The 19,754-nt window shown below is 38.6% G+C and overlaps 1 protein-coding gene across 1 annotated transcript; it reads left to right on the plus strand.

Annotated features, from left to right (window-relative positions):
- The first annotated feature begins 427 nt into the window (after positions 1-427).
- On the plus strand, positions 428-12,167 carry LOC137287273 (cytochrome P450 3A29-like). The gene is made up of 14 exons (XM_067819507.1): positions 428-501; positions 649-742; positions 2,181-2,233; positions 2,512-2,608; positions 2,845-2,958; positions 3,349-3,437; positions 7,006-7,157; positions 7,775-7,911; positions 8,146-8,242; positions 9,797-9,954; positions 10,286-10,374; positions 11,026-11,163; positions 11,560-11,710; positions 12,087-12,167. Exons 1-14 carry the CDS (start codon positions 428-430, stop codon positions 12,165-12,167), a joined length of 1,524 nt encoding a protein of 507 aa, XP_067675608.1.
- The last annotated feature ends 7,587 nt before the right edge of the window (positions 12,168-19,754 follow it).

Consider the following 19,754-nt stretch of genomic DNA (forward strand, 5'->3'; position numbering starts at 1 on the left):
GTTATTACCAAAACGTCCGGATCATCATGATCGAAGGTTATCACGTCATGCAATGAATGTCTCATGCAATTTCAAATCAGTGGGCAGCGGAAATTAAATGTCTTCTACCTTGAAATCTATTAATTTTGTATCAAACGATAAGCATTGTCCTTCCTTGATTAAGACTGAAGATTTTATGGATATCAACTTCTTTATTATGGGAACACAACGTTTCGGAATGAATGCTTACTCCTTCATCAGGTGAATTCTCATTCACAATCCATATATCTGTCAAGCTCTTGGTAAAGAGACTGTAGCTAGACCAGACAATTGCAATGTATGCACAGAACGTTTAAGCTGACGCGTCTCAATTTCACAACAATAGGACCTGTAATGCCTTTTGTTTGGTGTTATAAGAGCTGTGTACTCGTTTAGTCGTCATATCGACATGGAGATCTTGGGGCTTGTGGACGTGCCGCTGTATCTCATACTGTGCTTGGTGGCCACAGTTCTGATCTACGTGTGAGTAGGCAACTTTCTGGATAACCGTTAGCACCGACGGAACATATCTGTATACTGTTCAACATGCACCCTGTTCAATCAAGTAAAACAAAACTCAGAAAGAACATCACATGGCTCAAGAAAAAGTCTTATTGTTTGTTTTCACAGATATGGAACATGGAACTACAACTACTTCAAAAATAAGGGCATCCCGGGACCAGAACCAACTTGTTTTATAGGAAACGCTAGCATGGTAGGTTTTGTAACATTTTGTTCTTCTCTTGTCCTTATGTAGAGTCCTTGGTGCCAGTATTGACAATTTAATCAGCGTGCAGTTGAGCGTGAGACTTTATTTACATATATATCTTTGTCAAAAGTGGTTTGATCATGTTTGAAGCATTCATGAAACATAGCAAAGTTTTCGAAAATGTTTTTGAGGGGCCTGTGGAAGGTATCTTTACATTTCATGATACTGAAATAGACGGAATAGTACAATGGATTTCACCCGCGAAGATCCGGGGTAGAATAGCCCTTCAGCAACCCATGCTTGCCATTACGGTGACTGTGCTTGCCGTAAGAGGCGACTAACTGGATCAGGTGATCAGTTCCCAATTGCGCAGATCGATGCTCATGTTGTTGATCACTGCGTTGTCTGGCCCAGGCTCGATTACTTGCAAACCGTCGCCATATACCTGGAATATTGCTGAGTGCGGCGTATAACTAAACTCACTCACTCACTACAATGGATTTCAGCAGTCTTAGATATTTCACACCCTTCTCGGTTACCTATCTTATCTATTTAACTAAAATTCTGTAATAAAGAATATCCGTTGATGCTACAAAATAAAGAATACCCTTCAAAACGCTGACGGCTAGACAGAGAGGAATATTTAAGGCTGAAAACTGAACAGTCTGTAACCTTGTTGACCTATTTACTGGGGATCACTAAAGAGATGTGGCATTACAATAGACCCGCTTATGTGGGGGCTAATTACTATTGAACCTAGAGTGAAGTATCAGCTTAATGTCATTCATGTGACACTTCCTTATCAGGCTGGATATCAGGATATCAGGCTGTCAATCTATAATTAATAATAAAAAAATTGTGTCCATCTTTCCAATTCTGAGAGTTTTGCCAGCACATTCGTGATGCAATACATTGAGTTAATCAGCCTGAATTACGATACGACCAGTCTGTTTAACATCAGAAACGAAGTGTTTTTTATCCCTATTTGTGACGTTTTGGTCAATACTTTACTTGTCTTTGTGTATTCTGTTCTTATAATTTAGGACAGTGCCAAATGTTGGTCGGGCAAGGCTTACATTCCCTCGGATATCATCCCTGTTTTTTTATTTAATGACATAGTTGAAATGTAAAACGTAAACGATCTCTTTCTTCAAATTCAGCGTCGAAAACTACGAGATTTCCTGGGTATGATCCCACTTCACGTTTATTTTAGTTTGCTGTATACGTATATATTCTGTTGGCAATAACTGTTGGCAATTTTAATCTTTGTTCAATATTCCTTTTGAGTTTCAAATTCAGCTAAAACGTGTTTTGAAGTAGGTTTTGAGTTTCCTTTGACAATATTCTCTCCTGCTAGACTTTTTGTGGCAGATAAGAAAAGTGAAAAATATTTGAACATAAGACAAACATAATATAGCATTACAGCAAACTTTATTTACTTCATTTTATGCAGAATCGCGGACATGATCTGCACCCATGGAGCAAGCGATACGGAAGTGTTTTTGGGTATGTATGCGTATATGTATATTCACCTATATCATGTAAAGTAAGAAAAGCTCGCATCACAGTCACACACAGACCAGATTGTAGGAACTCGAGGGGAAAGCATTCACGATAGGTGACAGAACGTAGTCGATGGGATGGGGACTTAATACAGCATATGGTTAAATGTTGTCTTTTGGAATTTAAAAATACATTTTAAACCATGTATATTTCTTTGTGCTCTCGTTTACGAGATGTGAAGTGTGTTGAAATATTTAACCGCCTATGACGTTACTGTGCAGAATCTTCGTTGGAAGGACACCCGCCTATGTTATCACCGATCTGGAAATTCTGAAAGAGATTATGGTCAAGAGTTTTGACAACTTCAGAAACCGGAGGGTAAGCAATGCCGTTTAAGGTCCCTGAAAGCAATAATGCCAGATTTGTGATAATGTCATCCTTCTAAACTAAACAGCTAACACATCAGCATAGCAACTGTTGTTACTCTCTGTAACAGATGTAACGTGGTGTAACATGAACAATAGATTCGAGGGTAAAGATTATGTAGCAAGTGTCAAAATACAAATTAAATGAAACTATATGTTGTCACCTCTTTTCCTTACTTCTGTTGTCAGATAATTTCATTACCATACCCCGTAAATTTAGCGTTGGGTTTCTTGGAAGATGATGCGTGGAAGAGAGTCAGAAGTACCATTACCCCCACATTCACTGCTGTCAAACTGAGACGGGTAAGTGACGCTATTCGTCTATATGCTGTGCAAATGAACACGTTTCGAGTAAAACCAACATCGGTAGAACTTTATTTTTTATGTTTTATAGTTTTTATTTTCAAAGTGTGACCTGAACTGAAAATTTTCCTCATAAAATAAACCCTCAATCATGTGAACTTCAGAAGCGGATAGGCGTGTCTGTTTGTGACTTCTTGTACAGATACCAAAGTATGTTGCTCTGCTAATGCAAGGCCATTGAGATAAGAGTAATACCCTGCATCAGAGCTGACCAGTACTTGTTACCCTCCAAATGCACAGTCCGCTTGACCAAAGCTGTGGTTTGTGAAATCGTGACATAGTGTCACAATTTGTGTATTGTTGATTTCAGTTTATTGTTTCTATATTTAGATGTTTGGGGCCATCAACGACTGTGCAAGGACTCTTACAACAAATTTCTCCAAAGTCATGGGGAATAACGCTGGGGTCAATGTAAAGGAGTGAGTGACTTATAGTCAGGGTTTTTTTGTTGTTTCGTCACATTTTAATATACATAGGTATAATTTTCTCAGAAATTATTTATTTATTGGGGGGCAAATGTCTAAAACATGTATATAAATTATAGAAGTTATACTCAAATGAATATGTTCAGATATGATTCTTTTCCTGTCTAAGTGTCTTTTCTATATTTTGTGAGACCTCCTGGCATTCAAAAGAATCCATTTGTCCTTCTACAATATGCTCTTGAACAATTTGGAAACCACAGTTCGTAATTCGAAAGGTGTCTCTGAATTTAAATCATCTATCACTGACAGCCATGAGTATGCACCTCAGTATTATTCGTGTGATAAAAGAAAATTAAATATTATTCATACCAAGTTGGGGTGAAAACTGATCCCATTTGTACATGTGGTGGTTTTATTGAGGATTCGCATCACTATCTGTTTGAATGTTCATTGTACAAACAGAGAGTTAAAGGTCACATGCAACGTAAACCACAACTTTGCAGATTCAGGTACCTTTCGGTATGCACTTACCGAAACAAATCATAAAAAATGCCAATTCAAACTATAAAGTTGGAAAAAACGCGATGAAAAAAAAGCCCGCGAAATCGGAGTTCAAACGTTTCACTAAATTCCCCCCAGCGCTGGGGGAAAAACTGGTTTCAACAGCTGTGCTGCGCTGCGTCCATAACCCATGCACAGTGAATAGGTTCGCGGATCTTGAAACAGTATGCATGCCCAGCGTCTGAGGTCGTGAGCAGTAGTCTAATCTTGGTTGTGTACACAAACAAGTAAATAATCTACTCGTTACGAAAAAAAACTTGATTGTGGTAAGCAGTGTCTAACACTGGGAAAGCTCAATGTCTGGTTTATTCACACCTATATGTCTGTCTGCCTGTCTGCTAAAGACAACATGCAGTACACAGCTTCAATCATTGACCACGTGCAATTTGAACTTAACAGCTATCAGAATATACGATTTATGACTCGTGCACCCGAGTCCCGTGTCTGCGACATTATGTAATTAGGCACGTGTGATACACATGACATGTTTTTATGTCTGTGGGTTGCAAACAAACTACATTCATTTTTTTTCGGATGACTGGATCTGACGGAAACTGGTGCAAACTCTCTCAGTTTCAAGTCCAGCTTTGTACTTGTACGAATGACAGATTCCGGCCACGCAGCAGTTTACCATCTCTGCTGACATGATTTTTGATTGGATCTAGCGCAAATTCAGAGAACATGTATTTTCAAAACCCAACATCTCTATATACATTCTTCATGGATAACGACTTCTTTTAGTGTATATGGTTTTGTTTGACGACAGTATATGAATCCATACTGAAACGACGCATCAAGTACACATAAAGAAGTTGTTATCCATAAAGAATCTTACTTTCTTGTGACTCGCTATACTTCTAAAGTGCCCATCAAACAGCTCATCTTTCTGTACACACAATGCACCCTCAGCATATCAGCAAATGAAACAGCCAATCGGAAGCCGTCGTTACACTTGAGTGCATATCCACCCGCTATGACTGGGTCCGGTCTCCCAAGGGCTTCGTTTCGGGGGAAGTAAGCCCAAGTACAAAATATTGCACTTTTGAATCGCGATTGTACGCTTATAATTTTGTTTATTTGTTGTTTTTTTAAAAGCAGCAATGTATATTACATGTCATGAATAAGTGATAAATGTGTTTTAATTATGTTTGATTTTTTGGTTGCATGTGACCTTTAACTTCATGTTATCTGTTAAGCGCATTTGTTTATCAGCTGGTATTCCAGCTGACCTCAAACTTTTGTTATTAGGAAGTGCAGACCTATCATCATGCAAATACAAATGTATTCAGGTTAGTGCAATCATTCAATAGTGAGACAAAACGATTTGTATAGCATTTCTGTGTTATTCTGTATAGCTCTGTCTCTTTTTCACTTCTACTACCTACTTGTCCTCATCTGTCATCTCTGGTTGCAGGAATCTATACTATCTATGTACATACCAAGGAGAGGGTATTCTAAGTTGGAGAACTTGTTACTAATCCTTTTCTCTTAGTGAATAAAATATGTTTACACCAAACCTCCTGGCCGTGCATCACACAACTGAATGCGTCTAGGTACACAAATGAATAATGTTTGTGCGGAATCGTGTGACAGTGTATCCCAAATGGACCCCTCCTTTTTTATATCCTCAATAAGTTCTTTTTCGTTTATTCTGTCCTTCATTAGTCCCACACATTATCTGTGGATAACGTTAAGGTCTGAGTTGTCGTTAGGTTAGTCTAAAACGTAAGCATTTTCGTGCGACAACCACTGTTATGTGTAGCACCCAGTGTGATTTTCATCGTTATCATGCTGGAAAATCCAGTCATCTTCGTACAGAGTTCGGTTAGTTGGAGGAGGTGATCATTTAAGATCTCAAAATATCGTTCCTTCGTCAAATGTCCATTGAAAACTCACAACCGCGTCCATGCACGTGATGATATCCCAATCCACGTGTCAAATTTCTGTGTATGTTTAGGGATTCGGTGGATAGGTTCCACGTCATCTTTTGTTCACGTTTTCACACAGGTTGAAAAAAGTCATCAGTAAAGAAAATATTGTCCCCATCTTGATTTTTGTGAGCCCTACACCAGTTCAGACGTCTTTCTTTTTGTGCATCCTTCATCAATGGTGAAGGAATTCAACGCTTTTCAGCTAGTTAAATCATTGTAATTCTTGTCTAAGTGGCTCATTACATATCTGAGTACTATCTCTATTATTGATCATCTCATTTGTGATATTCTAAATGTTTTCAATTACCCCTACTCACAATGTGACCAAGTCGCCGGCGATCTGTGGTGCTGAACTTCCTTAGTCTTTGTGTCACTGCCTTGTGTTTAATTCAAACTCCTGGCTGAATATTCGTTCCAGTTCTTTAGACAGGGGAATGTTATGTCTACCAGACTCTTGCATTAATCATGCGACTTTCAAAATCATTTAGAACCAGCTTTCTTTTCTCTTCTGCTGCTAAATCTGCCATGTCAACAAAGGAAGCCGTCACCAGGGGAGATAACGTTTGATGTAGTAAGGTTCATTCTCACAAGAGTTGCCTCCCAAACTGAGTACCGTAAATTTACTACGTAATGTACCACCTATTTTCAAATTCTATTATCAGTATTAGGACACAGTTATTCTTAATAATATATGGGAATACTGTAAATCACACAACTCAATGATTATTCCTTGTTCGATCAAAATGAGTTCTTTGCCGTATTTGCAGTGTCTTTGTGAATACTTCAATTGTTGAATCCCTGAATGGATCATGCATGATACCAAATGACAGTGATAAAACTCAAGACGAAATGCCTGCCACACTCCTTTCGTCTCGAATTAGTACTTATACCTCCCAAATCGAGTCCCTATCGTGACAAACTAATGATCATATATGAGACGTATCTTTATGTTGCTTGACGGTCCTCACAATCGACAGCGATTGGCAGATCGGAATTTGAAACGATAAATTACAGCTTACTATTAAAACGATGGTTTCATATTATTAAAAATTCGACATGTTCTCTCTTAGATGCTTTGGAGCTTTCTCGATGGATGTGATTTGTCGTACAGCCTTTGGAATAAAGGTTGATTCGCAAACAGATTTTAACCATCCGTTTGTCGTTCATGCTAAGAAAATATTCCGACCACCAAAACTTGCATTGGCTCTCAGGGTATTGTCAGGTAAGTGACGTGGAAACTGACTCAATAGTATCAGTTTAAATATCAGTTGCTGTAAATACAGTATCAGTAGCTGCATGTATTGGTCTTGTTAAGTGACTGAATGTGTGAGCAATTTCACAGTGGGAACTGTAGAATACGGTTTAACCTTTTACAGGCATGTTAGTCCTAGGCCAAATGCTAGAAAAGCCCCTATCTTTTGGCATCTCTCAGCAGCAGTAAACGTGTTATCAGTAATAAGTATGACAACCCCCACCCTCCAAAAAGTCTTGTTGATGTGGAACTAGCTACAGGAGGTGTCAGGTTACTAAAAACTAAATGGGTTCAGTCCACTGTTGGAACAGTGTCAACATGTTCATAGACGAACTGCTTGAGAACTGATCACATTGTCTAATGGGTGGTGTTCAACATGGTCAAGATATGCAGTATGGGTGATGAGGCTGGGAGTATCATATTACCTGATTTGGATACTATCTCTACATTTGGCTTAGCTATAGGAATAATGAGGGAAATCAAACCCAGGCATAAAGTCGACTTTTAAATCCACGCCTTAACTACCAAACCGCCCAGTTACCGCATTGCTTCTTAAAGGCTGAAATATATTTTATTTCTATTTGAAGCTGCTGTTCCAGCACTTGAACCAGTCTTCAATAAGCTCGGCCTTGGAATCTTTCCACCAGCATCCGCTGCCTTCTTTGAGACGATCACGGGCGAAATGATGAAACAGCGGCGAATTGATAAAACACACCACCAAGAGGTTTGAGTAAAACTATCGCTGTTATCAGAGAGATACTCAAGTGAACACACACGTGAACATATATTAGAGGATACATAGCTGTGTTACTAGGAGGTGAGATGCATAATATATTGCCAGTTAAGGGAACATATCAGATATCTTACCTATCATTTAGCCATACATTGTGTAATATTGTATATGCTGTGTTTCGTGCGACGGCAGTAACGAACATTAAGTTTTCAATTTGTGTACTAGGGAACAGACTTCCTGCAAATGTTGATGGATGGTTCGACTGAAGAGGAAGAAGACGACAGCAATGCTGATGGCCAAACGGTCAAACATTCAGTCAGGCGTAAGAAGGCATTTGTTACCAGACCCACGTGTATAAAGCGCCTATGTTCCTTATATTAGTCACGAGATTATTGTCGAATCGTATTACCAAAAGTATTGGTTAGGACTTCTCCTGCCATTCATACTGCAATATGGTCCCGAACTGACATTTTGAAATGACAACGCTAGCCCCCCAGCCCCCATTTGCGCATCATGCAGTAGAATCAGTGTGATATTAACATCAAATATTCTAAAGAATGATGTTAAACATAAATCCCCGATTAATTATATTTTTCTCAGTGTTTCTCTCAATACCTTTCGCGAACAGATGCATTATTCGGCATGTACCAACCATGATAGATGATGAATAAAATATACATCACAGAATTTATATGAAGGGGCAGTCTCTATAATACTGCCTTTATAAAATAATTTTCCTCTTATTTTTTTTGATAATTTCCACCTTTTTTTCAAAACTTCTTTCGTTGTATCCACATTTATAGTTGGGCAATGTCTTTATAGTAGCATTCTAGTTCGTTAATTTGCTTCTGTAGACCAAAAGCAGTATTTGGGATGAGAGCAATATCCAAATAATAAATGTACAGGGGAAACATATCGGGATGCAAGTGGATACCATTTGAACAATTATTTTCATTCTGCTCTGCTAGTTCATTGAAAAGACGGAAAACTAAAAAGAAAGACTGTATACAGAACCTTGCCTTACTCCAATAACTACATCAGACGTTTCAGAGCGTACACTGTTATTCCTGACGCAACCTTTAACATTCCTTTAACATTTCATACATGTTACTTAACATATTCATCATTTTGACGCTAAGTCCATGTGTGTTACATAGCCGCCATAGTTTATGTCTTTGCACAGAATCAAAAGCTTAGAGCATTAAGTTTGTTAATGCTATCGAGGACCTCTTCTCTGGTTGTTGAAGAGTCAAGAATTTCTTTTGTACGGTCACTGTTTGGGTCATCATTTAACATGGTCATAACTGTCAGTATTTCTTTCTTTTCACCAGAAAACAATGCTCTGAAGCGTCGAATCCCCTTTCGTGTTTGGAGATTTCATTTTGGAGCTCTCTTTCTGTTGAAACATTTCAATTGTACCTTAGTCTTCTGGAGTAATTAATGATATTTTTTATTTTAGTCTGTTTCTCTTTATAATATCCAGTACCTCTTTTGCTTACAAAACGTATTGCATTAATTTCTTGATAGATTACATTGTTCCAATGATGATTTATCTTTACGTTTTCTAAATTTTTAAACTTTCTAAATTCATCATCATCATCGTCCGTGTTTTTACCTGACGATAGCAGTATGGCACTTATTTATTTTCACAACAATGTACCACTGCATTTGCTGTAACATTTGTCACCCAGCGAGTTTGTAATTGAGTGGAGTACAAGTATTTCAGAAAAACAGAAATACTACAATTGTACATTTACGGTCAAGTGTGTCTAGAGTGACATATCAAGGATAATCGTAGAATGAAAGTGATGAGACAGATCCTCATTAGAATCCACCTTTTGCAAGTAGTACGAATAACAAAAGCTTCAACTTGCAGATCTATCGACGGAAGAAATAGTAGCTCAGTGCATAACGTTCTTTGTCGCTGGTTACGAAACTACTGCGTCCGCCCTTACCTTCATATCTTACAACCTGGCCATGTACCCGGATGTACAGGAGAAGACCTTCAGAGAAATCAAAGAAAAGTTAGGAAATGTCAGTATCCAAGAGAACAAGTTGCCTCAATGCGAAACGTGAACTATCATTTTCTATCTGTTGTTTTCAGTTTCGTCTATGATGTTCGTAGTCTTTGTCCAGAGTTGGGATATTGATAAGCTGTTTCATTCCGCAACATTATCAAATAACGTATCGCATAATTAGTGTAGATATTTATATTGTGCTTCTAAAGTGTAATATTACCCTACAGCAGTGTGGCAGAGTAGTTCCGAAATGTCTTGTTTGGTCTTATTCTCAAACAATGTAATTCCTCTGCGATATTACTATGAAACTGTGATATGAAAAACCGTCTGTGTTTGTCGGCCTCCAGGAGGACCCAAACTATGAGAACATTGGGAAACTGAAGCATCTCGACAACGTAATCACAGAAACACTGAGACTCTACCCGCCGGGTTTTGTGTACGTGAAAGAATGTTTTACAGTAGTGATATAAAAGCAATATAATGTAATCTAGAATTGTTTGTAGTCTAAGGCTGCTTAAGTTTGTCTTGTTACAAGTTGGGATTCCAGGTTAGAGTGGTTCCCAGTAACCGATACTGGTGGCATGAGATGACAGTGTTTGTTCAGGCTTGGGACATTGTTAGTTGTATGACATTGTACATAGAGCAGATCTATGTCCAAGATCGAATATTACAGCTCACAGTCATGTGTGGCTGGAAGATTGTTGACTGAGGCGTTTCACAATACACAAACATTAGTGTATCACCCTGCTTTCAGAATTTACACACAGTTAACTCACAGGCATTGTAAACAAGGCAGTGTTAGTTATATGTATGTTCAAACATATAAATGAATACAAACCCCAGCTCAATCACTCACTGACATGGCATGAATAGTAGCTACCAACTGTAAGATGTCAAGTCACGACATGGCTATTGTGATGTAAATATTAACTCATTTTTGAAGCTTAGTGTCTGATAATGCTTTCCAAATGTATTTGCAAGTAACCAGGTACAGTTTAACATGGTTAGCTTCGATGCATAACAACCAAATCACATTTACCAACATCTTGCCTTTCCTAAGCTCATACAAACATGTTCTTCATTTCAGACTTGACCGTATTGTTTCTGAGTCCACTCAAATCAAGGGCCTAACTTTCACCAAGGGTCAAAGTATCTTCATTCCTGTAATGGCCATACACAGAAATCCTCAGCTGTACAAGGATCCTGATTCCTTCAAACCCGAAAGGTTCAATCAGTTCCCGAAAGTATTGTTAAAGATATAACCTAGCCCCAGAACATCCGATGAACGGCCTCTGTTAAAAATTAATTTCTTTTTACGGGTAATGTATAACGTGCTGCAATTCGTTTCGAGAGAATTGGGACCCTGAGTATGTCAGAAGGATGACTGTGGGTGCTCATCTCTATTCGAGTATTGAGTATTATTCGACAATTGTGAGAAACATAGAGTTGTATTCGTATCAATAACAGGAAGTAAATAAGTAAACAACCCCGATTTTTAGGTAAAAGAAGTTTTAACGTTTTCTTAACTGCATCACACTGGCGTTATTGTGTTTTCAGCGTTGCCCTGGACACGACAGCCTCAAATATTACAAAGGACTAATTGCAAGAAACTATGTTTCAGGTTTGAAGATCAAGACAAAACTATTGCCTTCCAAGCTTTCGGATTTGGTCCCAGGGCATGCGTTGGGATGCGGCTAGCTCTGGTTGGAATTAAAGTTGCCTTGGTGAATGTTCTGAGGACCGTGAAGTTTGATCGTCTGCCCGACACACCGGTAGGATTCTTTCATTATATGATCATCAACCATACATTTGATCAGCTTCCTGAAAGAAGTTCAAATGCTCAAAATATGTTTGAATAAAGATATAGAACATCAGAGAAACACCAGTCTAAGTATAAACAGAGCAGGCACTAAAAGTTGCAATGACATGGAAAATTAACTCAATAATCTAGAAATATTGCTGTGTATCAGTGCAAATAACCCTATGCCTAATCCCGTGTCCTCTGTCCGTTATTTCTGTACGAAATTCATAAACGCCTTTGCAATGGTGTGTTTCTGAAAATTGATCATTGGGTTCTTGTTAGGCTATAGACAAGACCACATGATTCCCAATCATCTTACAACTGCATATGTCTTGGTTTGTTCACAGGAAGTATTGACGTTTGCTCAGAATCCATTATTTCTTCGAACAGACATGGACATCATACTGAAAGTGTCTCCAAGATGTTGAAACTGGCGAAAACACAACGGCAGTTCCAAGAATGTATCTGAAAATATGCTTTTAAATTGTGTACAAACCAACAATTATAATGCTTTATCACTTTCAATCAGTGGGCATCGAACATGAAAATTGATTGTCGTCTTCCAACTTGACTTTGATAACTTTGTATGATAGGACAGGCATTGTATTTTCCTGAAGCAGTGTTTTCAGGTAGAATAAAACACTCAAAATATTTTCATGCTAAACTTTTAATTGTTGAACATCTGTATTGCCTTTAAATCTTGTTCTCTTCACAGCAAATCCGTCGTGCTGTCAGACGCCCAACTTGCAAGACACCCTGTCAGTAAAGTGAGTGCCATTGGTTAACCCGACTAAGGGTCCAAGTCTTAAAGCCTCTTTTTGGTGAAACTTGAAGTTTAGCGGGGCCCGCATATTTAATACCTTGGAGAAGTAACATGGCGCTTACAAGATGAGAATCGTATTCAGGGACAATGTCGTATCGTTTTGTTTGCTATTGTTTGACGTGACTTCGGCGCAAATTGTACAATTTCGACTCGGCTGACCATGTCCAGGGCATGAGCTAAGTCCGTATTCAAGTGTATACATTTAATTTACTTTCCTGCCTCCGTGATAACTGAAATATCTACAACTCATTGTACATTCTCAATAAATTTTACTGTCAGTTACTGTAATACTCAAAATTATCATCAACGGAGAATGTTTTGTATCAAAGCTACAACTGACATTGGTTTGAAACGGTTTCTACAAGCAACAGCCGACAAAAAGAAAGTTTTCTCAAATCTCCCGACCGACTTTGTCAAGTTCGAGCATTTTTATTTACTTTAAACCAAGACAGCCAGACACAAGAGGGCGCATAACGCAAAATGAGAACAAGACATATTGAATATTCATTTGTCTGTCATGTTAAATCGGTTAATCATGACACTACCTCTGCCGTTTTACGTTTCTGTTCAAGACCTAAATGTTTGCACTGTGTATATTCATGTCAATGCATTGAACATATTCTGCTTTTGAATATGCATTTGTCTATCACAAAAAATCAAAATGTTAAGATACCCGTCAACATGTAACGTATTTTATAGACGTATAAATGTACGTGAATGTTTCAGCTGTTACGGTTAAGAATTTACCGTGACAACAATGTAAGAAATCCCCTTGTGAGCCAGCAAAACAGAACAAAGACAAGTTTAAAATATTCAGATATTATCATTATGCAACGAAAGCATGGTATACAAAGTCACAAGTCAATATAACAATGCTGATTACAAATACAATTCAAGACAGGCAAAATATAAGTCATTAGGTCACAAAATACAATATAGCCAACTCACCAAAGTCTCAGTACGAGAGGTAATCAACTATGCAGAATGTCAACACAGCGATCGGTGTGACAGCAGATAATGTAGGTCAGGCGTTGACGGGTTCTGATGATCAAGCGTGGCAGAGATGTAACTCCAGCAAATATGAATGAATGTGAGTGTCGCCCTCAACAAGACAACCGACCTTTCTATATATATTTACTAAGTGATTTCCCGAAAGTTCGGACACTAACGAACATCGTCAACACTGTAGAATGTCCTTGAATAAATCTCCCGGAAGTAAACACATCGAAAACTAGGAGCAGATAAATTCCGGTAAACCAGAATGCTAAAAGTGTTCACCAGTTATTAAAACGAAATGTGACCCATCATATTTAATATTCAAAACACTAAACATTGTGACCCAATAATAATTATTACTGAATTAATAACAAAAATATACAGAAAATACATACTCGTAACAATATATTTGTGTATTGAACATAGTATTCTTTTGTACGTTTGGTGAGGTATCTGTATTTGGAAAGTCAAGCGAAAAATATTTGTTATTCAGATAAACACTTATTCATATAGAATTCTCACGAATCAGTTTAATTTGCTTTCTTTACGTACTGGAGTGGTGGGGTAGCCTACTGATTAAAGCGTTCGCTTGTCACGCCGAAGACCCGGGGTCGAGTCCCCACAATGTCTCAAGCCCATTTCAAGGTCTGAAAAGCGGCGTAAAATTAAACTCACTCACTCACTCACTCTTTGGTACTTTACAAAGCGGTAAATGCTATATGTTGATGTATATATTTTATGTTCTATATTTTATAAGAAAAGCCCCCAAACGATCCAGTATAAACTCAGTCCTTTTTTCCTTATTTCTGTACGAAATTCACAAAACCCCTTTGCAATGGTTTGTTTCTGAAAACTGTTGATCATTGCGTTCTATATTTGCCTGTATTCATTTATGTTTAAGAGCTGAATATTTGTACTATGGGTATTCATACAAATACATTGAACATATTGTAACTGATTTTGAAGATTCATTTGCCTATCATATTATGTATGTCAAGATCACTGTGATGTAACATGTATGGTAGATTTGGAATTATATACAAATACCTACGCTGTGTATATTCATACAGATGTATTAAACATATTTTAACCACTAACTACTTACTCATTCAGTACAATTGGCTTAGTGCCTGCACCTGGGACGTCAAGCACAAAAATATAGTTGTAGAATTTTGTAATTCGGGTGCACACTTATTCACACAGAATTTTCAAGGGTCTGTCTAATTTGCTTTCTTTACTTTCATGAAAAGTCGGAGAATCGCTAAAATCCCCTGTCTCAAATAATAAGCTGTAAAACATTATATTACCATGACATGACCATACACAATTACTTGTTTTGTGCCCAAGCCACCACTCTAGAAGACACAAATGTTAAAAAACATCAAAAGTATCAACATTGGATGTAAATCGACACATTCGGTGTAAATTCAACTGCCGAGAAGGTAACAGACGACAATTCAAGATGGCGGCCAAACTGGCGTCCATTTCGATGATTTTCAAAAGCAAAAATATGTCAAACAAACTCTGCACCCTTTAGCAATATACAAAAGTCAAAATGAAAGTAATCAGATTGATAGTAGTAAAACTATCCATGATTAACTTTGAGACGTTGTCGTGCAGCAAACCAAATGTCATGAAAATGCTCACAGACCCCCACCACATAAAATGGCCTGTGAAAAAAATGATACCACAATCTGAGAGTATTACAGGCCTCTTCGTGAGCCCAAAACATCATACTAACTGAAAATAGTGTCAAACCAAATCAGCACTGGGGAGGCTACGAAATCCTATTTCTAGGCCCCTTTTGAGATTCTCCCCCCGGACTAAATCCTCGGCGACTTCAACGCCCACAGCTCGCTGTGGGATGAGGAAGCCAAACACTCAAACTGCTTAGGAGGATGGTGGAGGACTGGGTAGAGTCAAGGGGACTCGTAATTCTGAACGATGGCTCTCCAACTAGACATTGCCCCATCAGGGGTGGATGGACAGGCCTCGCTCTTGCTATTGCCACAAACGACCTAACCCACGATTGCCAATGGCAGGACCATGATGACTATATGGGAAGTGATTACTATACGTGCATCACACATCTTGGCACACCACCTCTATGCAACCACCACACAAGTCCTAGAGAGCGGTGGAACTTCTCCCAAACGGATTGGTCCCTTTTCAGAACGGAAAGCAATAGAATCGACCCGTCTGATATCATGTCTGATGATGATTTGTTTGATTCGCATTATTAGAAGCTGGTAAGTAATAAGGGGGTAAGATTCTTTATGGATAACAACTTCTCTATTACATATGATGCGACTTTTCGGTATGGATCCTTATACCGTTGTCAAGCAAGAGTGACTACTATCAATCTGATTACTTTCATCTTGACTTTTGTGTATTGCTAAAGGATGCAGAGTTTGTTTGACATATGTTTGCTTTTGAAAATAATCAAAGTGACATCTCACGTTGGAATACCCGGCAATGACAGAGCATACAGACTAGCCAGACAGGCGCTAGAACTGAATGTGTCACTGGAACATCCCTATTCAAAGAGCGAAATCCGAAGCATGATCCAGAATTCAATCACTAGCAAGTGGCAGAGGCTCCGTCCCGGTGTGAAAGGGAAGCCCCTTGGCCCCTCACAAAACAGGCGAGTTGATATCATGATCACCCGCCTGAAACTAGGTGCCACCAAAACCTCTTACAAAATTTGCCCAACATGCCACACCAAGGCCACTGTCTCTCACATTATGTTGGACTGCCAACGATATGACACAATCAGACAGACACTCAAAGAAGAAACAAAGGTAGATACATTGACAGCAAAACAGTTGCTGGCTCCCACGGAGCACCACGCAATGTTTAAGCCACTACAGTCCGTTTTATTCCATTTGAGACCGATGAATTGCTCACTAACATAAAATCTAATAATTGCAACAAAACCAAATTTTGCACAGTCACATGAAACCGACAGACCAACTCTGATGATGTGTCTCATAATCTGGGACACCTGTATAAAAAAGTTGTTTAACAAACGATCATCATTTTGTTGTCACCTTTCACTATTTTGAACAGCCCGGTGGGCAAGGTGCACGTGTGAAATTGACACGTGTGATTTGCTCGGCAAACCAGACATTCGTGATTACAGTACCTGGAACAATGAGATTATCACACGACGCTAAGTCAATTATTTGCAGAGTATTTAACTTTTTTAAAAACGAAGGTGAAAGGGGTAGGCCTCAATATGCTTTGGCTAAGTATCGTTTACGAACTGCACGTGCTGTTGGGATGACGGACGGGAAGTTAAAACCTATCTTGAACAACTGTACCGATTCAACCTGCACGGACACAGCTGAGGGGGCCAAACCCACACGATGTGAGAAAGTCGATTGATTTAAAAAAAAAGCTGGTTAGAAACGCCATTAAGTCTCTATATAACAAAATACCTTTGTCTCTCTGCGTATTCTGAAAAAGCATATGGAGACAAATCATTCTTTGGTCATTTCAAAATATCAGTTATGGAAGTTGCTTCACAAATTTGGTTTCCGTTACAAAAAAAGTAGGCCTAGAAAATAGACGTGCACAGTGCGAGAGGTCTGATATTGTTCGACAAAGAAACCAGTACTTACGCACAATTCGAAAGAAACGTACAGAGGGTTACGAGCCTGTATATTTTGACGAAACATGGGTAAATGCTTCCCATACCACAGGGACACAATGGTTCGCTAGCTCCTCTTCAGACTCCTGTGCCAGGACTATTGGTTTTGTTGCAATTATTAGAAATTGTGTTAGTGGGACCATTGCTCGTGTGCAACACAACCAATTCAAACTGCCAGTCGCAGTAGCCGTGCTAACTCCCCTATACAGGTAGGATGGAGTGGCCTTGTAAACTGCCAGGAGTGAGTGAGTGAGTGAGTTTAGTTTTACGTCGCACTTAGCAATATTCCAGCTATATGGCGACGGTCTGTAAATAATCGAGTCTGGACCAGACAATCCAGTGATCAACAACATGAGCATCAATCTGCGCAATGGGGAACCGATGACATGTGTCAACCAAGTCAGCTAGTCTGACCACCCGATCCCGTTAGTCGCCTCTTACGACAAGCATAGTCACCTTTTATGGCAAGCATGGGTTGCTGAAGGCCTATTCTACCCCGGGACCTTCACGGGTCGTAAACTGCCAGGAAGAAAATGGGGGAGCAGCCGTGTCTACTCAAAAGCACCTAACCCAACAACAACAACAACCGTCTAGCTTCGGTCAACCGAGTAACATCAGGTAAAATCGCGCTGCAGATCCTGTTTCAGGGTCATTCCCTTCTCGTTTAAAGAGTGGAACATTAAACTGTAGACTAGGCCGTGTATTGTTTGGTTTCTTCTGTTAGTGTTAGGTTGGGTTCTCTCCAGTACTCTCCAGTACTGTGCATCACGTTTATAACATGTAGCAACTTTAATTTAGAACGACTAGTTACACGGTCTGATTCCTGATTAGAATGGATCCCAGAAACCTTTGCTGGTCGTTAGAGATGATAATAATGATCGTACTGTCAAGCAGGATCTTTGATCACGAGATTGAACATTTTCTTTTCTGTTCCAAGATCGACTATTTACATACAGCCTTGATCAGTGTACTGAGGGCCGTGAAGTTTGATCGTCTGTCCGATACCCCGGTAGGAATCTTCCATTTCCATATTTGAAAAACATGTTCTTATCACCATTTTATTGTCAAACACGTGTTAAGAACAATAGAAAAATGAGTTGTTTAACAAATGAAATAGATTTTACCTCGATCATATTAACATACAACATGTTGGTTATCAAACAAAGGCCGGATTAGTATGTGCCTGGGCTCTCGTGCAAAGGTCACTTTATCATACCACCTCAGAGTTATGAATGAAGCTATTGTTCTTCACGCAAGCGTACAACATCCCTTTAGTTTAACATTTTACACCAGCCAGTTCACCATACAGATTGAAATGCGTGTAAACCAAGTTGAACACATTTTGTAAACTGAATAATGAAAAAGACCACAAGGCACTACTAATTCAGTTCTTTTTGAGTAAAAGAATAACTTCTGATTCCCAGCTTTTTATTTCATTTCTTTTGTGCTGGAGTAAGGACAGTTTGTTTCTAAAGAAAATTCACGGAAAGACTTTAGTATGGAAAAAAAGATAGTTTGTTTCTGAAGGTAGTCCATAGATCTTTGCTTTCCGTATAGCTCATAAACAAAACCACAATCTCCTGTCCATGTTGCAACTGCATATGTCTTGGTTTGTTCACAGGAAGTACTCACGTTTACCCAGAATTCAAACGTTCTTCAAAAACAGACAAGGACATCATACTGAAAGTGTCTCCCAGATGTTGAAGGCGTTTTTCAGTGAAATGTGTTCATTTCAGAGACTAGTTGTTAGTCTTGGGAAACATAAAGGCATTCAATACCCGCATTCAAATGTATAAATTTCAAAAGCTTTTCTGCTTCCATGACAAACATCTCATTATAACTTCTGATTTATAATAATGAACATCCAGCATAGTAAAGCCGATATTTACACTTTTCAGCAACGGACGTATTGTGTTTACTTCAAAGCTATGCAAACACAAGAGGGCTCGTAACACAAAAAGAGAACAAGAAAGTTTGACTATTCATTTGTCTGTCATGTGTCTGCAAAATCACGTACAATACGTTTTTAGTAGATGTTTAAAATTTAAATGCTTTCTACTGTATGAATTCGTATCAATGTATTGAATATATTCTAACTGCTTTTTCACAAAATCAAGATGTCAAGATAACCATGGGTCTACCTCCAACATGAAACATATATTGTAGATTGATAATTGTATCTAAGTGTTTGCACTGTATAAAAATGCACTGAACATATTCTAACCGCTTTTGAAGATTAAGTTGCCTGCCATATTAAATCAGGTTCATGTCCAAATCACTGTGAGTGGTGCAACATATACTGTAGATTTATAATTCTATGTAAATGTTTGCGCTGTGTATATTCATGCAAATGCACTGAACATATCACGTAACTGCTACCTGCTTACACTTTCTGTTGTACGTTTGGTGTAGCAGTTGTACCTGGAAAGTCAAGCTAAAAAATATAGCAGTAATATTTGTAATTCAGATGAACACTGATTCATACAGAATTCTCACGAATCAACAATTTGCTTTCTTTACACAATTCTAAAAGATCTAAATGCT

The sequence above is a fragment of the Haliotis asinina genome, chromosome 6, assembly GCF_037392515.1.
Source record: "Haliotis asinina isolate JCU_RB_2024 chromosome 6, JCU_Hal_asi_v2, whole genome shotgun sequence".
Taxonomy (NCBI): Eukaryota; Metazoa; Mollusca; class Gastropoda; order Lepetellida; family Haliotidae; genus Haliotis; species Haliotis asinina.